We start from the raw sequence: 23,269 nt of genomic DNA on the forward strand, positions 1-23,269 counted from the left end.
TTTGTAAAAATGCTAACAGACGATCACTCTCACCGAGTTGTAAATTTGGGGTTACAACGGATCATGAGAGCGAGAAAAACGGATATTCTTTTTTTTAACCCCTGACGCAAAAACGACGGGGTGTTATAAGTTTGACATGTCTGTCTGTGTGTGTGTCTGTCTGTCTGTGGCATCGTAGCTCTCGAACGAACAAACCGATTTTGATTTGGTTTTTTTGGTCTGAAAGCTGAGTTAGTATGGCTAAGAACCATCGATTTAAACATTGGGAACGAGGATGGACAGAGGCATCATGGGAGTCGCGCTATGAGATGAAAGGCGAGAATGAGGAAATTTGCGGTATTTTTGCGAAAAACTGTTTTAAAAAATCCTATTAGATAGAAAATTTCTTAAGGAACAAAACGTTTGGTATAACATTTTTCGAGATTTTGCGTATTTTAAGCGAAAAAAAATGAGTTTTTACTGTATGATATTTTTATTGATATTATCTCAAACAAAAAAATATATAAGGTACGGCGGGACAATTTGGACTGGGGGAAAATTGCAACTGATCAATATCTCCACGTTTTGCAATGTTTGCATTATTAAATAGAGTCAACTGAGGTATATACAGGGTGTCCCACGGCGATGCCACATGGAGGGAAAGTACCTTAAATATCGTAGATAGCATATTTTGCTGAAAGAAGACTTCATTTTATTTTCTAAACTTAGTAAAAGTGCATTCAATTTTTTTTTTATTTTTACAATGAGGACTTATACAGGGTGTATTTTGATAGCGGGTCAGTAAGGCTGATATGAGATCCCGTAGTCCTACATGAAAATAGTCTAAGGGAACCATCCATCAATTTCAAATTTATGAAAAATGGCATTTACAGATTTTGGAAAAAACATACAGGGTGCTAGAAAAAGGGCATTTTTGACAAACTTATATATATATATATATATGTGTGTGTATGTATGTATATATATAACATACGTGTGTGTGTGTGTGTGCGTGTAGTGAGTGTATGTGTAGCGATTATGTGAAGGTAAACAGTTGAGGGATTGTATGTGGTGTGTGTGAGGGATGGTGCACTTGGAGAATATGAATTAAGTAGCTATTAAAACAAAGAAGAATTGAATGATGACATTAATTTATTATTCTACGTAATTTCTTTCAAAGATTTGTGTGGGTAAATCTTCTCTCCGCTCCTCAGCTATAATCTTGCGCCATTTTTCCCTTTCAACGTCTTGTTTTGAGAATCTGGAATAAAAACCTTTTTTATTACTTAAAAACGAATTTGCTATTCCCGGGTTGTTTCTTTTTATAATTAAAGTAATTTATAAGATATGTATTAATGTTATTGAATTGAAATCATTTATTTCAGACTTATTGGTCCATAATAATAAATAAATACATAAATAAATAAATAAATACATACATTATTAATATGAAATAGGCTTCTTTTACAAAAAATATAAATTAGCGACTCCATCATTCCATTTTTAACTATGTTCCACTTCAACCATCTTTTGTCGCCGTCCGCTCATTACTAGTATAGCGCGAGAGAAAGAGACAAACTGCGTAAGACCAAATCAAGGAATTTACTTCAATTATTCTAGAAAATAAATGTTTTTAGTAAGTTAGGAAACCATTTTGGCCATAAATGCATAATATTATAAAATTATTAACAATTACTTACCTGAAATACGATACGTCATCCTTTTTTAACGTATATAAGGTGTTATTTTTGCACTTTTTTACGGAGCACTTCGGCATGTTGCCGACACGGCGGATGAAGCGCTACTGACCGCCCAATTGTGCTTAGAACATTTTCAAGCACAATTTGCTGCGGACACATTCTAAGCCGTGATGGTGCATCTAGGTAGTTTAGATCGATGCTAAGAACACTCCCGGTGTTCTTGGCCATGTTTCATGAAAATCGGGCCACTATGTCGCAGTCGGGTCGAGGATTTTTTCAAAATTTTAATTTTGTAGTTAGGTTATATTATTTTTAATCTTTATTAGGGGGTTTTTCGTTTCACGAAAATGTCACCCATACCAAATACCAACCATACTAATTTTATAAATGTGAAGTGTCTGTCTTTCACGAGTTTCAAGACAAAATGGTAAGTGGAGATAGTTGAAGGGATGGAGAGTGACATAGGAAACTTTATCTCTTTCTAACCCCCACTTCCCTAAAATGGGAATGGTGTGCCAATAAAGAGTATTCTATCTATCTATCTATCTATCTATGGGGGGAGGGGTGTACGTTTGTTTGGAGCATTCCGCAATTTTCGAATTTAACGCGAGCTATTATATCTTATACTTTTAAACGAGCAATTCTTGTATATTTATTTATTTATATATATATTTATTTACACTGACGATCTCGGAAACCGCTCTAACGATTTCGCAGAAATTTGTTATGTGGGGGTTTTTGGGGGTGAAAAATCGGTCTAACTTATCCTTAGGTCCCGGAAAACGCGAATTTTCGAGTTTTCATGCGTTTTTCTTCGCGCGCCATCTCGTGTGCAGTAGTTGTACTGTTAAGACAGAATTCTTTCGGTTGATGTAAGTACTATTTATTGCAAACACTAGATGGCGACACAGGTCAAGGCTAAAACGAATAGAAAAATACACTATTTGAGTTTTTGTAGCGAAATGCGCGCCATCTCGTGTGGAGTAGTTGTATTGTTAAGGCTGAGAATTCTTTCGCTCGATGTAGGTACTATTCATTTTTGAACTAGATGGCGACACATGCCAAGGATACGAAACAGAACCGAGCGAAGCTCGGTTGCCCAGATATTGTATATACAATGAGCATTTCTTTTTTTTGCCACTTTCATGGAATGTGATATTTTAAAAAAAAAAATGCTATTTCTCTCAGAATCACCAGCTTTTTCAATCCTAGTGGTTAAAAAAATGTCCCATACATTTTTTAAGTGGAGATAGTTGAAGGGACGGAGAGTGACTTTTTGTCTCTTTCTAACCCCCCTACTTCCCTAAAATGATTGATGAGTTTGTATGGTGCATTTATCGTCCGTATTAGGATTACACACCCGAGAGGTTTTGTGGTGGGCTCTGAAAGAGAAATGCGTGCCTGGGAAGTATGTAGAGCTAATTCGGTCAATGTACAGTCGATGTTGTACACGCGTCCGGTCAGCTGCCGGCACCACCGACAGGTTCAGTGTCGCGGTGGGCTTGCACCAGGGATCGGCTCTAAGTCCTTACCTCTTCCTGCTTATTATGGACGCTTTGTCGTCGGACATACAGGAGGAGGTACCCTGGTGTATGCTTTTCGCCGATGAAATTGTTCTTGTTGGTGAAGACGGGCTCGAGGTACAGAGCAGACTCGAGAAGTGGCGGCAAAAGCTAGAGAATGTTGGCCTGAAGATCAGTAGATCAAAAACAGAACATATGTTCTGTGATTTCGGCGGTCTCTCTGGTTTTGCTGCCATAGAACTCGATGGCATTTTATTGCCGGTCTGCTCCGACTTTAAGTACCTTGGTTCGCTCGTACAGTGCGATGGCGATATCGACCGCGACGTGAAAAACCGTATTAGCACGGGGTGGATGAAATGGCGATAGGTCACGGGAACCATTTGTGACGCCCGAATGCCTCTTCGACTGAAGGGCAAAATTTATAAATCTGTCATCAGACCTGTTGTCATGTATGGATCAGAGTGTTGGGCCCTAAAGGTGACGGATGAAAAGAGATTGCATGTAGCAGAGATGAGAATGTTAAGATGGATGTGTGGCGTCACAAGAATGATAAGATAAATAATGAGTATATCAGAGGAAGCCTGAAAGTAGCACCGATAGTTGAAAAAGTAAGAGCGAATCGACTAGCATGGTATGGACATGTACCTAATGCGGAGGGATGAAAGGCATGTGACGAGAAAGATATTACGAATGAATGTGGAAGGTGGTGGAAGTAACGGGAGGGGAAAACCGAAGAAGAGGTGGATGGACTGTGTGAGACATGATATGGAACTAAAACAAGTTAATGATGAGATGACGAGTGACAGAGATGTATGGAAGAGAAAGACATGCTGCGCCGACCCCAAGTGACTGGGACAAGGGCAAGAGAATGATGATTAGGATTACACACTGTATAACGTACATTAGTTCATGATATTAAATATAGGTGCGAAAAAAGTGACAAAAATATTTATAAATGACTTAAGTGCTTTTGCAGTACATTTTAGGTCGCAAATAATCAAACCCTACACCTGCAACATAAGCATATTATAGGTCGGTTTATTACAAGTTGCCTGGTAGAGATCTTTCTTTAGCGATAAGATCCCCTATTGTTGTTTGCTTTGTTTCCACTGTATCTTTTGCTATTTGATATCATTGTTAATGGTTTATATTCGACTTAACCCTTAAATGCATAGGGATGTATATATGCATCATGCATTTTTGACTCTATTGACAGCACAGAATTAGATTTAGATAGAAGAAACGAGTTCATTTATTTGTATGGCGGCCGAGCGTGTCAGATATTGTACTGAAGTTGTTAATTGCCTGTGATTTTAAATATGTATCAGGCCCTTGAGTGTTGATAAGTTTTATGTTGTTGCAATTAAATATCATGTAACGAGGCATTTTTAATGTTTTTGTTGACTTCAACTTACAAAAATTGACGCCCGAAAGCTGCAGGCTGCGATTAAAGACGGACAACTCAGTGGATTTCACTGAGTTCATTTGACACGCTAAGTAGATACGTTTGCTTGATCTATGGTTTATATGACATCTGTGATTGACAGCATGTCAAAGTGTAAATTTGAATAAATCTTTATCAAGGTCATGCATTTAAGGGTTAAAACAACACATAGTAATGTTCAGAAAGGCACAGGTTATAGGCGAACGTTCTAATATACGTTTTACATACCTAATCTAATATCGATCTAGCTTAGTCTTATGTCCCAAAAACGCGATTGAACTCCGAGCAAAGCTCGGTCGCCCAACTAATAATGAAATAAAACTAATAATTGAAGGGACGGAGAGTGACTTTTTGTCTCTTTCTAAACCCCCCCCCCCTAAAAAATGGGGGGTGAAAGTTTATATAGAGCATTCAGCAATTATCGGACAAAAGCTAATAATGAAATAAAACAAATAAAACAAGTATAAAGTAGTCACAAGTTATTTATTATCCTCCTTGCCCTTGCTGCGCTTGCGCCGGTCGCGCTTGGGCCCCGGCTGGCCGTGGTGAACGCTCCGGATGTGCACTCTCACGCACGAGTTGGTCGTGAAGATGCGTCCGCAGATCGGACACGGCACGCTTTGACGCATGCCCAGGTGTGCCTGGAACCAAACAGGATCGAGTATTATCAAAGACCTATATAACTTCGTATAGACCGATAAAGTCTAAGAAAAAAACGTACCCCAAAACCATACAGAAAAAGGTACGGTGAGCTAGATGGCGATATACCTTTGGCACAGTATAATAAAGAGTACTATCATACAGTATGGCCACTCCCGCTCCCCGCTGAAAGTACCGCCCACCCCCGCTCGGTTACCTCACAGTTACCGCCTGTCAAAAATGCGAACAGTAAAGGTTGACTGGTAGAGAATGCTGTTTGGCATTAAGTCCGCATTTTGTACTATAAGTTCTTTTCTTTGTGTACAATAAAGATAAAATAAATAAATAAATAACAGTCGACCTGTCATATCTCACTCATACAAGCATAGTACGCGTTCACCTACACTAGCTTAGAATGTGTGCTAGGAACATATATTTGATCGCCGTGTCCGAGATGTGCCTTTGGGGTACGCTCGGCTAGATGGCGCTAATATTATTATTTGACATTTTAAAACATATCAAGCTAAGAATATGGGCCAAATGTGTCGAGAGATGGCAGTCTATGCACTGTGATTACACATTTTACTTTGACAGTAACTCTCTTTAATACTCGATCCTCTTTGGTATTATAGAGAGTTACTGACGAAGACAAACAGGTATACGGCCCGCCTGATGGAAAGCGGTCACCGTAACCTATGGATTCCCGCAACTCAAGGGGTGTCACGTGCGCGTTGCCGACCCATTAGACACTTGTACACTCCTATATCTTTTCCACTCACGGTTTTCCTGTGCCTGAGCAAGTTTCCCCGGCTGCTGAACGCGAGCGGGCAGCTATCGCAGTGGAACGGTTTTTCTCCAGTGTGCGTCCTGGCGTGCTCCTGCAGACAAACATTTCTCGCTCAGTTCGCGGATACTCACGGTTCTGTGGTGCCGGTTGAGGTTCCCCTTCAGGCTGAAGGCGAGCGGGCACTCGGGGCACTGGTACGGCTTCTCTCCCGTGTGAGACCGCATGTGCCACTGCGCATACAAGCATACGCTTAAACGTTTTTCACCACACCAACTGGTAATGACTCTCTTTGATATCAGAAAACAGATAGCAAAATTTGCATTTTATCCACAGGAGTGCAAAGTAATTTCATACTAATTTTAGCTTGATGTCTTAAGTTGATTGATAGATTTAGCCTATGATGATTTTGAATCATACATATTGAACAAATTGATGCATTTTATTTATTTTGACGAGTGAGTCAGTATTTTGTTCGTGTTGGTGAGGTGAAATAACTATTTTTCCCCCTCGCTAGCTCGGAACCACGTATTATCAGGGGCGGCTCACTCCGCGATTCTATCGCCGCGCTACAAGTACATGCCGGCGGCCGCGAGTTCGCGGCCTAATCAGGGGTGGCGCGCGTTCTCCCGGAACGCACGTTTGCACTTTCTAATTTTACTTTACGTCGCGAGTTTTTTTTAAGGTTCATATGGGATGTCCGCGTGTGGAATGGCTAATAATGCTTAGTTAAATAGATATCATGAAGAAAATAAATACCACACATTTTTAAACAGATCTACTACTGATTAACTCCCCCAAAAAGATTCAGTAAGGCTTGTGATGTTGGAACTCAAACAACAATATATGTATATATACCTAGAAAGTACCCAAGACTTGAATATTAATAGTGTAACATTTTACCTGAGTATTAATTCGTTTTAGTCCATAGGCAACCCTATAGCCGGGCGCCGCGCACGTGCGGCTCGTTTCTTTGTAAGAATTTTGTAGGCATTTAAAAAGGCGGCATGTCGTGAACATCAAAGCAGTGGGTCTTCTGTACTTGTACTATTATATATTCTGTGGTATTATATAATGAACCACTTCTCGAACTAGTGCGTAAAAAAGCGACCATCTGTACTTAAAATGTTATTTAAAAAAGTATGAGAAACGTTATGAAAGTGCGTGAATCGAAAATGGTTTGTCAAATGGGAATCCTTGATTTCTGCCTACGCCTCTGGGAAACAGGCGCGATTGTATGTATGTATGTTATTTCAAATTGAAATAAACAATAAGTAGTATGTTTCTTTTTTTATAATATAAAAAAAAGTAAAAATATTTATTTACCAAAATGAATAAATTAACAGTAACAGTTGGCAGTGACTTCCACACTAGGCTGAGCCTGTATCGTGGAAGTCGTTAACATTTGTATTATTTCCAAAGACATAGCGGCTTAAAAAATAGAAATTACAAAAAGCATGCTGAATTAGGACTAATGTACACTTAAAGCTACAAAAACAACAAAATTAAATTTAATAGACTGAGTAATGCTAAAAAGAATGGAATAACCAGGTGTCAGTGTACCTATTTAAAGAAAATAGATTGTAAAGCGTGTAAAGTGTAAGGAAATAATGGGTGTGTATTTGTGTAAGTGTGTATGTGTGAAGGGTTATGGGTGAGAGAACAATGTATAGGACCTTGGAGATAACAAAACACCAAAAACATCACCCATTAGGGTAGCATATCCTCGGACTCATTATAGGTTAGGGGCAATAAAAATTGTCTAATTATAATTTTAGCTTCAGCAAGGTGACATGTCTTGATATCACAGCATTTAAGTACAGCATTATAGATGGAAGGAAGGAAGAAAAAAAATAACACTATAAAATTAACACTAGGTTCTCGCGCTTTGTACACATATTTAAAGTCACATTACAGGTCGAACGCGATTAATTAACATTGTTTTTACCCAGATTGGAAGGCGGTTTTTTTTCTTAAAAATTATTAAATAACATTTTCAGTACAGATGGTCGCTTTTTTACGCACTAGTTCGAGAAGTGGTTCATTATATGCCAGGTCGAAACTTCGGAGGTTCATCTGTACTGAAAAACGTCGTACGATACACGTGCGAAAAGGAAATTCGTAACTCGTGTCGTTTTAAAACACTCCCTTCGATCGTGTTTTAATTTATCGCCACTCGTTTGGAACTTCCTTTTTTACGCACTTATATCTATCTTATGTACTATTTCTCAAACATGGTATGAAATATTGATGTTATGTGCCTTATAATTGGCAGCGAAGTATGACGTTGCAGGTGCGGCTAGGACGATTGATAGATAATGGAATTTCATACAAACCTTGCAGGTCAAGGCCGGCAGTCTTGTTTTTTAATTTCCAAACACAGATAATTGTGACATAACATCCAGGTATTTAGCCAATTAAAAAAAACTATAAGGGGCTTTATAGACGTGCCGACTGCAACTGGTACGGGCCAGATAGACAATATTTTATTTTGGGTGCGTTTTCATACACATTTTTTTTTTAATTTTTTTTAACTTTTTGTTTTTTTATAAGCGTATACGGGGTATCAAAGGGGAACTAAAATTCGAGTCTATATGTCTTCGGCCGGCAACCCCCTTTGTCCCGGCCTCTGTAGTAATGTACTATTTTTGAATAATGGATCAACAGAAAAGAAATCAGAGGCTACCTCTTTCCTTGTTAGTTTAACTGACTTACTCGCAAAGACGACTTGAGAGTGAAAGTCTTGGAGCATTCGTTGCAGGCGAAGGGTTTTACGGCCAAGTGCGAGCTCTGGTGGGTCCTCAGCGCGGTGGGGTTCTGTTGAATACGTACACAAGACTATTTGAAATATTTGTTACAAATACAATAGTTATTTGTTTTATAAGGGGGCAAAGTTGTAAGATTAAATATATAATTAAAAAAGCCCTGTTAAACCTTAAGTCATAAATGCACAAAATAAAAAAAAACCGGCCAAGAGCGTGTCGGGCCACGCTCAGTGTAGGGTTCCGTAGTTTTCCGTATTTTTCTCAAACACTACTTAACCTATCAAGTTCAAAACAATTTTCCTAGAAAGTCTTTATAAAAGTTCTACTTTTGTGATTTTTTTCATATTTTTTAAACATATGGTTAAAAACTTAGAAGGGGGGGGGGGGCACTTTTTTTTCCTTTAGGAGCGATTATTTCCGAAAATATTATATTATCAAAAAACGATCTTAGTAAACCTTTATTCATTTTTAAATACCTATCCAACAATATATCACACGTTGGGGTTGGAATGAAAAAAAAATCCGCCCCCACTTTACATGTAGGGGGGGTACCCTAATAAAACATTTTTTTCCATTTTTTATTTTTGCACTTTGTTGGCGTGATTGATATACATATTGGTACTAAATTTCAGTTTTCTGGTGCTTACGATTACTGAGATTATCCGCGGACGGACGGACAGACAGACATGGCGAAACTATAAGGGTTCCTAGTTGACTACGGAACCCTAAAAAGACATTTAAGATTTTTGCTTGTATTTAACCATAAAATGTGAAGATAACCTATGCGTCTTGGCACTTGCGTAGGTACTAATACACTTACGTGCATGAGTTTTCCGCAAGTCTCGCACACGTATGTGCCCAGTTTGTGTGTTTGCTGGTACTTCTTGCGTTTGTGTCGCTGGCGGTCGGTCTCGCTGTACCGCTGGTTGAGATGCTTGCGGCGGTGGTGAACGTCGTAGGCAGACTGGTTCGGGAACGTCATGCCGCACTGTTCAAAAATAATCAAGGTCAGTTGCCTTCGAGGCAAACCAGTCCTGTCAAACTGGTGTAACTTTACTTTACTGGTCAAACTTTACAATGTGAAAAAAGGTCAAGTTCTGAATTTTTTCTACTCCCGAGCCCCACGGTAAGCTCAAGAAGGCTTATATTGTGGGTACTCAGACAAAGATATATATAATATACCATACATAGAAAACTTCCATGACTCAGGAACAAATATCTGTGCTCATCACACAAATAATTGCCCTTACCGGGATTCGAACCCACGACCGCGGCTCAGCAGGCTTGAGTCACTACCGACAGAGCCAGACCGGTTGTCTAAAGCAAAGAGGATCGAGTATTATAGAGAATTACTGTCGAAGTAAAATGTGTAATCACAGTGCATAGACTGCACAGGCTTAAAACTTTTGAGCCTCAGTTTTGACAATTTGGTCCATATTCTTAGCTCGATATGTGTTAAAATGTCAAATAATAATATTAGCGCCATCTAGCTGAGCGTACCCCAAAGGTGTAATGCCATCTAGGCCACCGTACCTTTTTCTGTATGGTACTGAGGTACGTTTTTTTCTTAGACTATCTGTCTATACGGAGTTATATATGTCTTTGTCTAAAATCACACCAAAAACCTTAATCACTGACCTCTTCACACCGGTGCGACTCAGTGGGGTGTGCCTCGTTGACGTGTTCCTGTAGTGCCGTCTCGCTCGCACAGTTCTCTCCGCACTGCTCGCACGGGCGCAGGTCTTTGTCTATATGCTCGCCAGCCGACTCCGTGTGTCTGTTCAGCGCCTCTATACTAACGAATTTCGCTGAGCAAGTGGTGCATTTGATTTTCTGTAAAAATAAATATTATAGGACATTTACATTATTCTTTGCTGTTTACTAAGAGGATCGAGTATTATGGCACACCTCGGACACTGGCGATTAAATATATGAAAGAGGCGCGTTCCTAGCACACAGTCTAGGCTCGTGTAGGTGAACGCGTACCATGCTTGTATGAGTGAAATATGACAGGTCGACTGTTCGAGTTTTTGACAGGCGGTAACTGTGAGGTAACCGAGAGGGGGTGGGCGGCACTTTCAGCGGGGAGCGGGAGTGGCCATACTGTACGATAGTACTCTTTATTATACTATGATTATAGAGAGTTACTGTCATTATGACAGTGCATCTCTCGACACAGGCGGCATATAACCTAGAGATGTATTAGTGTACAATTAATTATACTTTTCTGGCTATAATCCAGAGGTGTATGGGCCATTTTTTTTCAAAGTTGTCCCCCCCCCCACTTTTTTTGGATTTGAAAATTTTTATGTGGTTTCCACTCCGAATCGTGACCTCTTTAAATCCTAATAGGTGAAAAAAAGTATCTCAAGGTTTTTTTCCTATTCCGTAACCATTTTTTCATACATTTTGTATGGCGGTAACGGAATGGAAGGTTTGAAAAATGTATTAAACATTTTGGAACATTTATTTTCTCCTATCAGGATCGAAATACCTCGCGTTTCTGAGTATGAATCGCGTAAAAATACCCATGTTACAAAAAAAGTGGGGTGGACAACTTTGAAAAAAAAAAATGGCCCGTATTTGTGTATAGTTTATCAATATTTACCTCAGAATGCATCCTGGCCTTGTGCATCTTGAGTCCCGTTTGTCCAATAAAGGTCTCGCCACACAAGTCGCATGCGACATTCATCGCGGGGTGCGCCAGACGCACGTGCGACAAATACGTTGAAGTTTTACTGTGGAACAAAAACAACGCTTGGTTTCGTTGCCTAAATACATTTTATATTGCATTCTCTATAACTTGTTACCCAAGTTTCAAATTGATAGTTTGTAAGTGTTATTTCTAACCCCTGACGCAAAAACGACGGGGCGTTATTTGTTTGACGTGTCTGTCTGTGGCATCGTAGCTCCCGAACGGGTGAACCGATTTGGATTTAGTTTTTTTTGTCTGAAAGCTGAGTAAGTCGGGAGTGTTCTTAGCCATATTTTATGAAAATCGGTCTACTATGTCGCGGTCGGGGGTTTTTTCAAAATTTTAATTTTGCTGGTCACATTCTTAGTTATTAGCGAAGAGACTCTGATCCCACAAATTGTGTAAACCATTTTGTGGGACACATGTTACTGTCTAAATCTACCTTTTTCTGATAAAAAATAAATAATAATAAATCCATGAGAAATCGTTTGCGCATATCAACAAAGCATAGTTACTTAATTGCAAAATTAATTTTAAATTACCAGGATGGACCTCCATGGAACTTGTGCACTCCTTTTTACTGTGTATTTAACACAGCAAAAGGGAATGTACAGGTTTCTAATGGGGTGGCAACGCGCATGTGACACTCTTTGAGTTGCAGGCGTCCATAGGTTACGGTGACCGCTTTCCATCAGGCGGGCCGTACGCTTGTTTGCTACCGACGTAGTATAAAAAAAGAATATGCCACGATAAGGGTAAAGCCCGCTTATGACTCGCACAACTTCACGGCGATTTCGCTTTTCGATTCTCGCCAAGATGGCATAATAGCATCAGCTGATCGAGTTTAACTGTAAATTATCTATGTCATCATTTTTTATTTTTTTTTGGGGACACCTTACACAGATCAACTTAGCCCCAAACTAAGCAAAGCTTGTACTATGGGTGCTAAGCGACGATATACATACTTAAATAGATAAATACATACTTACATACGAGTACATAGAAAACATCCATAACTCAGGAACAAATATCTGTGCTCATCACACAAATAAATGCCCTTACCGGGATTCGAACCCAGGACCGCGGCTTAGCAGACAGGGTCACTACCGACTGAGCCAGACCGGTCGTCATATTGGATTTAGCTGTATTTCCATTTATTTTTGTTGTCAAATCGTAAAATATAGCCTCCAAATTTCAATATAAATAACATTTTCATTCAACACACGAGCAATGACATTTAATGTGTGAATGTCACGCCCTCGCCAGACAAAGAATGAGGGACTTTGGAGCAGGCTACCTGGCACCGAAGGACTTCAGAGCTACCCATGAGCCTCATCATCCGATACGTGGAGATGGTCGTGAAACTCCTAAATAGCTAAAGGATCTTAGGATCGAAGGTGTGATAGTGTGTGCGTGTGCGTGAACGTAAACAGTTATTAGTAGAGGTAGAGAACTTTAGTAAATGAAAAAAGGTGAAATACTTTGATATACATACGTTTTGCTGTGCTAAAGAATGGAGCAAGATACAGCTGATTGGAAATCCTATAAATCTATACACCGGTGAGCCACTATTTCACAGAATTGAAGAATTAAGATTTGGATTCACAGAACTTCATCACACACACATATATACAATTTAAATTAACTGAACCACAAATTAAATTAAGAAGAGATAAAAGCGGTATTTGGCGAGTTTGTTTTGACATTTTGACATCTGACGTTCCGTTCCGCGCTTCCGCGTGACATCTCGTACTGACTGGGTGCGTTCAGAAACGATTCTACTATCAACAAGGCATTTACGAGGATAGTTATTGTAATCAAATTATATTGTTTATATTAGCTACGGAATATTAAAATAATACAATGCCACCGAAGAAAATACCGATTAATTGTGCTAACTGTAAAAATACCATCAAAACGAGGCAGTTTCTAAAGTGCCGCTTATGTGGTAATACGTATGATGTTTCATGTACATTAATCACCGATGCACAATTCAAAAGCATGACCAAGGACTTGAAAGAAAACTGGACATGTCAAAATTGCTGCAAATCCAAGGAAACACTAGAAATTACCAAGAAAAATAAACACATAAGCATATCGCCATCTCCTAGATCAGAGAATAATCGTTGCTCACAAGTTTCACAGCCAAAAACAAAAATTCAGGTATCCACAAAGAATTCTTTCGATTCTCTACCAGACGATGATGACCTTGACATATCTTCTTCCCCAAACTCAGTTCAAGACCGGAGCAAAATAAATAGAAGCTGTCCAGAGATTGGTGAAGGGCTACGAGAAAAAATTGAAATGTTACAGAGAAAAGTGGAGGAACTGCAAGATAAGTTGGCAATCTCAGACAATGAAATAGAAAACCTACTTACTGAAAACAAAACACTTAATAATGTAATACAAAATTTAAAAAATCAAGTCGCAAATCTCGAACAAATTTGTAAATCCGGGAAGAAAAAACGTCGTAAGAACTCAAACAAGTCTTCAATTGTCTTCTCACCAGATGCAAACGCAACCAGGCAAAATGACAGTCTCAAAGAGCTACAAGTTCTTGCTAATCCTCGTTCCATCACTGAACTAGTTAAAGATTTAGAAAACGGGGATAATTTGGCTACAATCGAAGGCGAATCCGTACCACAGACAACAGAGGACGACAAAAGACATAAAGAAAATATGGACACAGAGCATCACGATCACGATCACGTCACAAGTTTGTCTCCAGGTGTTGCCAGCAATAATTTTAAGACGGAGTCTCATAGCAATATTAAAATCAATAAGATTTGTATGATTAGTGCAAATAAGTACAATAATATGTTAGATACTGCTAATAAGGTTTTGGGTAATTACAGTATTTGTCATTATCTTTATCCTGATGTTGGGGTGCGAAATCTTCTACCCAAACTAGAAAATAAATTGTCTGATTATACTAAGGAAGATTTCTGCATTATATTTATAGGTGAAGAGGATTTTAAAAAATCACAGTGATACGACAATTTGGTGTTGTACATAAGGAATATTACAAACACACTATCGCATACAAATATTATAATATGTTACCCAACATTTAACATTGGTTCTTACAGCAATATGTATAATTGGAGAATAGAATTGTTTAATCAAATATTATTTAATGATAATTCAAAATATAGTTACGTTTATCTTCTAGATAGTAATCGCAACCTTACATATGATCATGAAATGTTCCAATTGAGATCAGGGCGCATCAACAAATATGGCTTATATACAATATTCCAAGACATTAGTACATTGATAGAAGTCATTAAAAATGATATAGACATTGATCACTCTTTGGAGTATTGCTCTTCTTACTGTAACCAGAAAGAGTCATCTCAGTTTTTTCGTCAGTAAAGTTGAAAATGAAGTGTATAGTAACACGACTTCTGACTGTAAATTAAGGATTATGCACCAAAACATTGGAGGCCTAAATAGTAAAATTGACATGTTAAACATTGCATTACAAGACTTTTACGATAAATCACAGGAAGTAGACATTGTATGTCTAAGTGAAACTTTTATTAAGCAAGGCTCAGAAAAAAATGTAAAAATAGAAAATTTTAAACCAGGAGCATTCTTTTGTAGAAACACTTGTAGAGGTGGAACGGCTATTTTCGTTCACAAAGAACTCCAGTTTAAAAAAATTGAAATCGAATCAAATTTGGCTGCAAATTATTACTTTGAGTGTTGCGGAATAGAAGTTATCGGTTTGAATGTTATTGTCTTTGCCATATACAGAATCCCAGAACAAACCAAATCTCACATTGGAATTTTTATTCATAAACTTAATATTCTACTCTCTCGATTGACAACTAAATATAAGAATAAAAAAATTGTCCTTTGTGGGGATTGGAACATTGATATATTAAAAAATGGTCCTTTTGCAAAAGAACTTAAGACAACAATTAGAAACTACAACTTAACATTACATATAAATTCGCCTACCAGAATAAATACTTGTATAGATAAAATAGCCAGTAATGTTAAAAAAGTTGAAGCACTTACACATAGACTGTGTTTATCTGACCATGATATGGCACAAACGATTACTTTTAATGTAAAAGGGAAAAATAAATGTCTGACTTGGTTCGACTATAAAAGAGATTTAAATCAAGAAAATATCGCTAAATTTGTTCATTGTATGTCTGCCTTATCATTCTCTGATGTATTATCCTCTGACAATCTGTCAGTGGCTTTCACTTTGTTTTACGAAGTTCTGTGCTTATTTTATAATCTCTGCTTCCCAGTCATCAAGGTAAAGGTAAACAATCAGAACAAAAAAATTAAGTGGCTGTCTAAAGGTATACGAAAGTCCTGTCAGACAAAGCGTAAGTTATATCTCAGATACAAATTAGAAAAAACAAATAAATTGGGAAACAGAATGAAATTTAAAATATATAGGAAATTATTGAGAAAATGCATTACAAAGTCACAAACAATTAATAATAACAACTACATATCAAATCATAAAAATAAATGTAAAGCTACGTGGGATGTCATCTCCGCTAATTCGTCTAGTGCTTATAATTATAATGAAATTGATTATGTGAATTTTAACAATAAGACATTCAAAGATCCTCTAGATATTTGCAATTTATTTAATAATTATTTTATCGACATTACCTCAGTACAATCTGCTATGAATCGTAATCAGGCAAATAGAATTGACAACATAAGCAATTATCCTTCCACGATATTTTTACATCCTGTAGATTCAAATGAAGTTTATAAACTGATAATTACTTTAAATAATAGTAAGGCTTGTGGTTATGACGACATTACCTCAAGAATCCTTAAATTAATTGCTAATTGTGTATGTCAACCTATAGCTCATATCATCAATTTATCGTTTTCTCAGGGCATCTTTCCAGACCAATTGAAATTATCTGTTGTTAAGCCTTTATTAAAGAAAGGCGAACGCAGCGATCCTAACAACTACAGGCCAATAACAATTGTTCCCGTTATCTCAAAAGTTTTTGAGAAAGCTTTATGTGAGAGATTAACAGGGTTTTTAGAGAGAAACAATTTGCTGAAACCGGAGCAATTCGGTTTTAGGAAAGGCCTTTCAACTGAGTTGGCCTGTTTTGAGCTTGTGAAGCATGTATCCGAGTGTATAAATGGCAAATTACCTGTAGTTTCTTTGTTTCTGGATCTAAGTAAAGCCTTTGACTACGTAAACCACGATAAACTCCTCGGGAAACTTGAATGTTATGGAATAAGAGGCGTAGCACTAGAATGGGTTAAAAGTTATTTATCGAATAGGAAACAATGTACAGAAATTGTTAAAATTCAAAAAATGAAAAATCATTATGTCAAAGTCAAATATCGTTCAAATTTTCGTGAAATTAAAACTGGAGTGCCTCAAGGGAGCAATTTGGGCCCCCTTTTATTTTTAGTCTATATAAATGACCTTCCTCTTACTATTCCCCACAAATGCATATTATTCGCTGATGACACTACAATATTGATAAAGGGAGATAATATTCATGAATACGAGAATAATATAAATGATACATTAGCTGACATAAATAATTGGACAATCTGTAATAATTTAAATTTAAATATAGAAAAGACATTTTTTATTCAATTTCATTCATATAACAGTAATCCATTGCAATTAAATATTAATTATAATAGCCATTGTATATCAAATTGTGAACATATTAAGTTTTTGGGATTATATATTGACCAGCACCTTAATTGGAAAAAACATATCGATTATGTCTGCAGCAGAATAGATAGATTCGTATTTGCTCTGAGAAAACTTAAAGATACTGTGAATACTGCAGCGGCGCTCACAGCCTATCATGGCTATGTGTCCTCGGTGCTCAATTATGGTTTGCTACTTTGGGGTAATTCTGTTGATGCCGAAAGAGCCCTACTGCAACAAAAAATGCATCCGTGCAATACTTGGCGCATGGGTAATAGACAGTTGCCGACCACTTTTTAAGGAATTAAAAATATTGCCATTAGCTAGTATGTATATTTTAAAAGCATGCCTATTTGTAAGAGATCGGCCAGACATATTTAAAATGAGATCAGAGTTCTTCTCAGGAACACAGAGATCTCAATATCAAAACCTGATATATCAGCCAAGATGCAACACGGCTATATACAAAAATAATGCATATAATATGTGTATTCTACTGTATAATAATGCTCCCAATGATATAAGATGTTTAAAAACAACTGATTTTCGGAAGAAAATGAGAAGTTTTCTGTTAGAACAATGCTTTTATAGTGTAAAGGAATATATTGAACATAATAATATTAATAAGTAGGTAATCAATGTCTAATTCAAATTAAATTATATTCAATGTACCGTAATAAATAATAATGATAATTTTCTAATGTAATCCTAATGTTATGTATTAGTAGCTTTTTTTGTTTCTTTAATATTTGCACATCGTTTAACCACGATAGAATACTGTGACTGAAAATTCTTACAAGAACAACCTGTAACTACAATTAAGTATTCTTGCAAATAAATGATTGATTGATTGATTGATTGATTGATTGATTGAAGGAGGTAATTGCACAAAAGATCTCGATGGGTCGAAGTGTATCCGAAAGGGCCCCCGCAGATTTAAGATAAGATAAGATAACACACGAGCAATAATACTGTGTAATGTGGAGCCTTGCAAGTTCGCGCTTCGCGCCCCCTTTGACGCGGGCGAAGCGGGGAACTCGGCGCGAAGCTTTTTTTTTTTTTTTTATATACCACGTCGGTGGCAAACAGGTATACGGCCCGCCTGATGGAAAGCGGTCACCGTAACCTATGGACGCCCGCAACTCAAGGGGTGTCACGTGCGCGTTGCCGACCCATTAGAAACTTGTACACTCCTTTTTTGAAGAACCTGCGAACTTCTGCGTATTGAATCCACACTCGCGTTCGCGGCAGTGTGAAGGGCGCTTAAGACGATACGGTAGGGGTCAATTCTCCATACAAACGCTCTCGACTATTTCCTCCCTGGTTTTTGAAGATAGAGCAATGAATTTTTCAACACAGATTGTTATTATTTTTATCTGTGTCGGACCGTTTTGATTTTTTTGATATTCTGCTTTTTAAAGACTCTAGAGCCAATCAAAAATTTCCAAAAACGGCCTTTTTCATTGTGGCGCAAAAAAAGGTGTGATAATCAAGATTGGTAACAATTAACCAAAAAAGCTAAACGGTCCGACATAGATTGTTTCATTGTTATTCAGATTCTCAAATTTCGTTCCGATTGAGTAAGTTTTGAAGGAGGAAAGAGTCGAGAGCGGAACCTCGATTTTAAAGATTTTTTTGAAATATCTTTTGACTGAGTTGTTCTTAATGGACAATTTTTTTTCGATAAATCTAGTTAATAACACTCGTATATTTAACTAAAATTCCTAAGTTGAAAGGGCGGCTCCTTTCCATTTTAGCATTTCCGCTAGCGTATCCTCTTAAGAAGAAGATGAAACCAAACTCACATGAAGCTCTTCCCGCAGTGCTGACATTCGTACGTCTTCCCCGCGTGCATGGCGTGATGATTCCTTGCCTGCCCCCTGTATCGTACAAAAGCCATCATTAAATAGTAAAAATTTTTTTTATAGGCAGTTAGGTACGCAATTATTTTTGCAAAAAAATCATTTTAGGCACAAGCTTGTTGACTCGTTAAAAGGTTGACTGGTAGAGAATGCCTCATGGCATTAAGTTCGCCTTTTGTACATTAAGTTGTTCTTTTGTGCAATAAAGTTTAAATAAAATAAAATAAGTTTTTATCGCCGACTGTATCTTTCTTTCAACAGTCATCTACTGCTCTCCGAGACGTTTCTAAAAACCCCTTACTCGATGGGGATACGATGTTTCATGACAGAGTTCCTATGACCACCTTTCTGCTCCATCATCAGATCACCTCCATGATACCATAATATTGCATTGTCACGTGGTGTTACTTCAAAAAGGTCAAAACGTACAAGCTAAGTTTGACCCACTTCCCGGTTTCCCCGTTGGAGCTGAAATTTCGCACACATGTAAATCCCGTGACAATGCAATATTATGGTATCATGGAGCTGATCTGATGATGGAGCAGAAAGGTGGTCATAGGAACTGTGTTATGAAACGTCGTATCCCCATCGAGTAAGGGGTTTTTAGAAACGTCTCGGAGAGCAGTAGATGACTGTTGAAAGAAAGGTACAGTCGATAAAACCTTGTGCCAAAAATTAATGTTTTGCAAAAAAAAAAAATACTCTTGGTAAATAGGGACTTGACTGTAGTTAAAATAAAATATTTTATACCATGAAATAAAGCATCAGATAATTATACGAAAAACATGGACAGAAGTTGTTTTTAAATCCAATTTATATTTAATAAGTCAGGTAGAAATATCTAAAGTAACTCAGTTGACCGTGACGTCAGTCGTCACTCAATTCCATTTCATATTGGGATTATTGGGGCCATTTTTATCTAAGTTGTCCCCCCCCCCCACTCTTTTGTAACATAGGTATTTTTTACGCGATAATACTCAGAATCGCGAGGTCTTTCGATCCTGATAGGGGAAAAAAAAATGTCCCAAGATTTCCATAATTATTTTCGAACCTTCCATTCCGTTACCGTAACGGCATGGGGAAAAAACCTTGGAGCACTTTTTTTTCGCCTATTAGAATTGAAAGAGCTCGCGATTCTGAGTGGAAACCACATAAAAAGTGGGATGGACAAGTTTGAAAAAAATGGCCCATTAATTCCATGGATTACCATTAATCTTGCATAATTTTTTTTGTCATATTTTACCTTCGCATAACAATGCTTGGCAGAATCCTCTTTTCACAGAATGACTTTTTGCATAAATTTCTTGGCATACTGTCATTTTGCAGAATTATTTAAGGCAGAGTAATACAATGGCATAATGGTAAATTGTATAATAGTCGCATAATCGATTAATTGTTTTGTCGAAAATTGTGTCGTATTTTATTGACTTGGCATACTGTCATTTCGCACAGTTCTCTTAGGCAGAATAATACATTGGCATAATGTTGATTCGCAGATTAATGTCACTTATGTTTTATTTATTTTTTACACTTAAAGGGGTTTTCTGGTTTACTCACTGTCAACCTAACACGCTCCTCCTCGCTTCGCTCGTCGTCGCACGTAAACCGACTCTGTGACATATAAGATTTCCGTGTCGTGTGAGTATTTTGTCTGGAGGGGGGAGGGGTTCTAACCTAATGTACATTTCTGGCAACATGACAAAATAAATTCGGCGGAACGTCTATTCGGTGCAAAATTACAGTCAGCAACATGAGTATTATGCGACATAAAATGCTGCAAAATTTAAGTCGACGATATTAGCAGTATGCTATTACTCTTTCGGTGAAAGGTAATGTATACTATATACAATTCTGCTATATTAAAATCGACAATATTAGTATTCTGCTATCCAGAATTCTGCCAAATGAATGATATGCGATATGGCAGTTATGCTATTTGTACAATTATGCAAAAGTATCATTCGGGTAAAAATGTTTCTGCGAAAGCTGCTATGCCAAATGTATTTCGGACGATCGATATTCTGCAAGATAAAGGGAACCCTAATTCCATATTAGCAAGCCGTTCAAATTCGTTTTGACAGTTCTTAAAAAGAAGCTGATTTGACTAGGAGGCAAGTAGCCTATAGGAGTTGTTAAGTGCCATGTCTCACCTGTCTCTAGATACATAGCTGCATTTGTTGCAGAGGAACTTGAGACGGTGCACGTCCTGGTGTCTCTGTCGTATGCACTGCCGCTTGAAGCGCACGGAACAGATCTCGCAAGCGAGCGAACCCTGGCTCTGTAACCAAATATTATAAGGGTATTTTCATAAGTTGCCCCCCAATCAGCGAAAGTTGTTAATGAAAATTAACTCGCTCTCAGTTTTGTGACGACAATTAGGCATGAAATCTGTCTAAAAAATAACTTTTTTCACATTGTAAATTTAGATTATCGCTTAAAGTTTATGTGATTAACACACTAACTTTAAAAGAAATTAAATCTATATCGGTTTATCCGTTCGAGAGCTACGATGCCATAGACAGACACACACACAGACAGACACGTCAAACTTATAACACCCCTTCGTTTTTGCAACGGGGGTTAAAAAACAATATTTTATAGAAATTTCATGCTATGAGCTATCGGCTATAAAAACGAACAAAAGATACTCACTCCCGTGCAAATAAAAAAGACACGGCGATGTTTATAGTTACTCGCCCAGCGGTGAGCTATCAATATCGCCGTGTCTCTTTTATTTGCACGGGAGTGATTATCTTTTGTTCGTTTTTATAGCCGATAGCTCATAGCTTACTAGCTCGCGATGGGACCAGTGCCTAATTATCGTCACAAAACTGATAGTGAGTTAATTTTTGTTAACAACTTACGCTACTTGGGGTCCCAAATTCTGAAAATGCTCATAAAGAACACCTGAAACACCAGAAGGGTTGGATGTGCGTTGCCGGGGTATCCGACCGATGGGTTTTGACGACCGGTCTGGCGCAGTCGGTAGTGACCCTGCCTGCTACGCCACGGTCCTAGGTTCGAATCCCGGTAAGGGCATTTATTTGTGTGATGAGCACAGATATTTGTTCCCGAGTCATGGATGTTTTCTATGTATGTAAGTATTTATATATTATATATATCGTTGTCTGAGTACCCACAACACAAGCCTTCTTCAGCGTACTTAAAACCATGTATTGTTTTGAGATAGGGATCATCACATTATTTTCTTAGCCATGTTTTAGAGAGGCCAAAATGAGTGGCGCAAATTTGTTTAACTGAGTCAAAAATACTCTAGCCGTCCTTATTAATTTCGATACGACAAGCTCGCATTCTTCACATGCCGTGGGACTCAGTCAATCTGTGTAAGAATGTCCTATAATATTTATTTATTTATTTATTTATCCGCTCTTTTCTTTTACTTACCGGGCTGTGTCTAACTAGATGGTTGTTGAAGGCTGCCTCGGCGTCGTAGCCTTTGCCGCAGTCTTCGCATTGGTAGTGGGACTCCAGGTAGTTGCGGGACTCCTTGCGCGCGGCGATCTCTGCCAGTTGCTCCTCCTAATAGCAAAAAAGAAATCTTCTCGAGGCTGAGGCGTAGGGTTAGAGCCGGCGTAGCTTTATTTGACGTTGTAATATGCCTACTTGGAAAAATAAATATTTCATTTCATTTAATTTCAAAGGATTAGTCATTTATGTAACTGCAAAGAGGATCGAGTATTATAGAGAATGACTGTCAAAGTAAAATGTGTAATCACAGTGCATAGACTGCCATCTCTCGACACCGGCTTAAAACTTTTGAACCTCAGTTTTGACAATTTGGCCCATATTCTTAGCTTGATATGTTTTAAAATGTCAAATATTAATATTAGCGCCATCTAGCCGAGCGTACCCCAAAGGTGTATCGCCATCTAGCTTACCGTACTTTTTTCTGTATGGTTTTGGGGTACGTTTTTAGGGTTCCGTAGTCAACTAGGAACCCTTATAGTTTCGCCATGTCTGTCTGTCCGTCCATCCGTCCGTCCGTCCGTCCGTCCGTCCGTCCGTCCGCGGATAATCTCAGTGACCGTTAGGACTAGAAAGCTGAAATTTGGTATCAATATGTATATCAATCACGCCGACAAAGTACAAAAATAAAAAATGGAAAAAAATGTTTTATTAGGGTACCCCCCCCTACACGTAAAGTGGGGAGTGATTTTTTTTTCATTGCAATCCTAACGTGTGATAT

At 38.0% G+C, this 23,269-nt stretch overlaps 1 protein-coding gene across 1 annotated transcript in view; it reads right to left on the reverse strand.

Moving 5' to 3' along the window:
* Positions 1-5,112: 5,112 nt before the first annotated feature.
* Positions 5,113-23,269, reverse strand: part of LOC125239157 (zinc finger protein 345-like) — a 215,312-nt gene continuing 197,155 nt past the window's right edge. The window contains exons 11-12 of the mRNA XM_048146663.1: positions 6,204-6,302; positions 5,113-5,287 (exon numbers count right to left, since the gene is read on the reverse strand). Of these exons, the coding sequence (XP_048002620.1) occupies positions 5,126-5,287; positions 6,204-6,302 (261 nt within the window). The 3' untranslated portion in view covers positions 5,113-5,125. The remainder of the gene's footprint in view (positions 5,288-6,203; positions 6,303-23,269) is intronic.

Source organism: Leguminivora glycinivorella, chromosome 25 (genome assembly GCF_023078275.1).
Source record: "Leguminivora glycinivorella isolate SPB_JAAS2020 chromosome 25, LegGlyc_1.1, whole genome shotgun sequence".
NCBI classification, from domain to species: domain Eukaryota; kingdom Metazoa; phylum Arthropoda; class Insecta; order Lepidoptera; family Tortricidae; genus Leguminivora; species Leguminivora glycinivorella.